The 2,432-nt window shown below is 69.6% G+C and overlaps 1 protein-coding gene across 1 annotated transcript; it reads right to left on the bottom strand.

Annotated features, from left to right (window-relative positions):
* Positions 1 to 110: 110 nt before the first annotated feature.
* Positions 111 to 1,386, bottom strand: EMIHUDRAFT_123033 (hypothetical protein; the record flags this gene model as incomplete). The annotated part of the gene is made up of 2 exons (XM_005784189.1): positions 111 to 248; positions 424 to 1,386. Coding segments are annotated over 2 exons (1,101 nt in total), but the record flags the coding sequence as incomplete, so codon positions are not given.
* Positions 1,387 to 2,432: the final 1,046 nt, after the last annotated feature.

The following is a 2,432-nucleotide window of genomic DNA, read 5'->3' as shown; positions in this document are numbered from 1 at the left end:
TTGGCCGCGCGTGCCTTCTCGTCGCGGGGCGGCGGCGCGGCGGCGCCCGACGCGGCGTTGGCAGAGGCGGCTGCCCTGCCGGCTCCGCCCGCCCCGTCGTCGACGACAACCTTTGGCGCCTGCGGTGCGGACCCACGGACGCGTCCTGGGCACGTCCTGGGCGGGTGGGGACGCGTCCTGGGCGGGTGGGCGGCGAGGAGTGCCTCGGGCATCGCGGCGACGAGGTCGTCGAGCGAGTAGCAGGCCACCTGAGGCCACGCGGCGAGACCCGTGAGCACGCGCCCCTCGCCCGCTCGAGGCCCCTCGCCCTCTCGAGGCGCAGCGGCGCGGTGAAACCGAGGTGCTGCCGAGGGGCGAAGCGGTGCGGAGCAGTGCGGAGGCGAGGTGCGGAGCCTGGTGGGCGCGCGACCCGATCCGGACCACCGGGGCGAGCGAGGAGGCGCCGGAGGCGGAGGAGGCGGCGTCGGCTGCAGGGGGCGCGAGCGAGCAGCCGCGGTAGTACTCTGCGAACGCGGACGCGTCGATCGTCGCGCTCATCACCACCAGCCGCAGCCCGTCGGCCGGAGCCTCGCCCTTCGCCCCGCGCTTCGCCCCGCCCTCAGAGGCAGCGGCCGCGGGGTCGAGGCGCGGCCGCTTGAGCGGCTGCCCCACGCCCTCCTCGCCCGCGCCCTCCTCGCCCGCCTCCTCGCCGCCCGCCTCCTCGCCGCCCGCCTCGGCGCCAGAGGCCGCCGCAGGAGGCTCGGCGGCGGTGTCGGCGGCGGCGGCGGCAGAGGCGCGAGCGGCGCGGAGTTTGTTTGCCTGGGCCTTCATGCGCCGCTTGAGGAGGAGGAGGAGGAGATCGAGGTCGACGTCCCGCTCGTGCGCCTCGTCCACGACGATGTGCGTGAAGGCCGCCTCCACCTCGTCCCGCTTGAAGATGAGCAGCTGCAGCAGCAGGCCGACGGTCATAAAGGTGAGCCGCGTCGTGCCGAGCGTGGTCGCCTTGTCGCGCGAGACGGCGTACCCCACCGTCCGACCCAGCGTCGAGCCGCGCTCCGACGCCACCCGCTCGGCCAGCGCGCGCGCCGCCAGCCGCCGCGGCTGCGTGACGACGATGCGATTGGCTGTTGACGCGTCGAGCAGAAACTGCGGCACCTGCGTCGACTTGCCGCAGCCCGTGTCACCCGACACGACCGCGACACCGTGGTTGCGCAGGGCCGTGAGCAGCTCTGCTCGGTGGGAGAGCGCCGGCAGCGCGTCCTTGTCGTCTGCAGCCTTGCGCTTCCACGACATTGGCGCCGCCGGCGCGCGTCCGCCGCCGCCGCGGTAGCCGCCGCCGCGGTAGCCGTAGCCCTTGCCGCCGCCCTTGCCCTTGCCACCGCCCTTGCCCTTGCCTCCGCGCCACATACACACACGTGTGTATGGCGCCTGCTGGCTGCGCCGACGGTTTCTCGCGAGCCCCGCACACCAGGGTACCCCTGAGGGACCCATTGGATTCTTTCGAGGTCTCGCCGGGGCTCCACTCCAAGAGACCTCGAGAGTGCGAGCGTGTGAGAAGGGGCAACTCCGTGTACTGACGGTCGGCCGTCAGAAAACACGCGTTCCTGGACCACCGCGTCACACCAATCCTCGCTACCCAACGCGGCCAAAGGATATCCACCTCGACAACCTCGAGAACCTAGCTCTACTCGCCAGCGTTCGTGGCTTCGTGCTGAGGGAGGGTGTAGAGGATGTAGAGTGTAGAGCGCTGTAGAGCTGTAGAGCTGGAGAGCGCTGTAGAGCTGTAGAGCTCTACATCCGCCGCGTGACGAGGCGCCTGCGTTGTAGAGCGATGTAGAGGCGCTCTACAACGTGAAATCTCTACAACAAATACATCATAAGCGGCGAACGAGGCACGCGGTCGCTCTCCGACATGAGGCGCGTTGCACTTGCCAGTGCTGCCCTGGCCTTCTGTCTACCCGCCCAATGGGTGGCAGGTGCCTCTGCTGCTGTGGCATGCCTCACAGCTGCGACTGGCCGGCGCCTCGGCGCGTCAGCTCGGCTCGGCGTAGCGATCGTGGCCAGCGCAACTCACCTGGACTCAACGCTCAGCCAGGAGCTCCCGCACGCGCTGGCGCGAGGCATGGCGCATGCAACGCTCAGCAATGCTCGCCTCGCCTCGCGCAAATGCGACCGTCCTCGCAGCCGACAGTCCACCGCCTGCTAAAGAAGCACAGCGATGAATGCGGCACCGGCGACGCATGGCAGGCTGGTCATGACGCAGTTATAGGGTGTTGTGTGCCGTCAGAGTGACTCTCTGTGTGTCAGGGATAGTCAGGGCCGTCCATCAGAGCTCCAGTAAGCTCGGAGACACCCCATTAGCGCGGCTCGACCTCTTTGAGTCACTGCCTTCCCGGCGGTTTTGCTGTAGAGCCTCTCCACCCTTGGGCGTCCGCCTCTTCCTATCTCTCTTC

The sequence above is a fragment of the Emiliania huxleyi genome, assembly GCF_000372725.1.
Source record: "Emiliania huxleyi CCMP1516 chromosome Unknown EMIHUscaffold_1717, whole genome shotgun sequence".
Lineage (NCBI taxonomy): Eukaryota > Haptophyta > Isochrysidales > Noelaerhabdaceae > Emiliania > Emiliania huxleyi.
The sequence above is the reverse complement of the archived record's forward strand: the minus strand, read 5'-3'. Positions and strand labels throughout refer to the sequence as shown.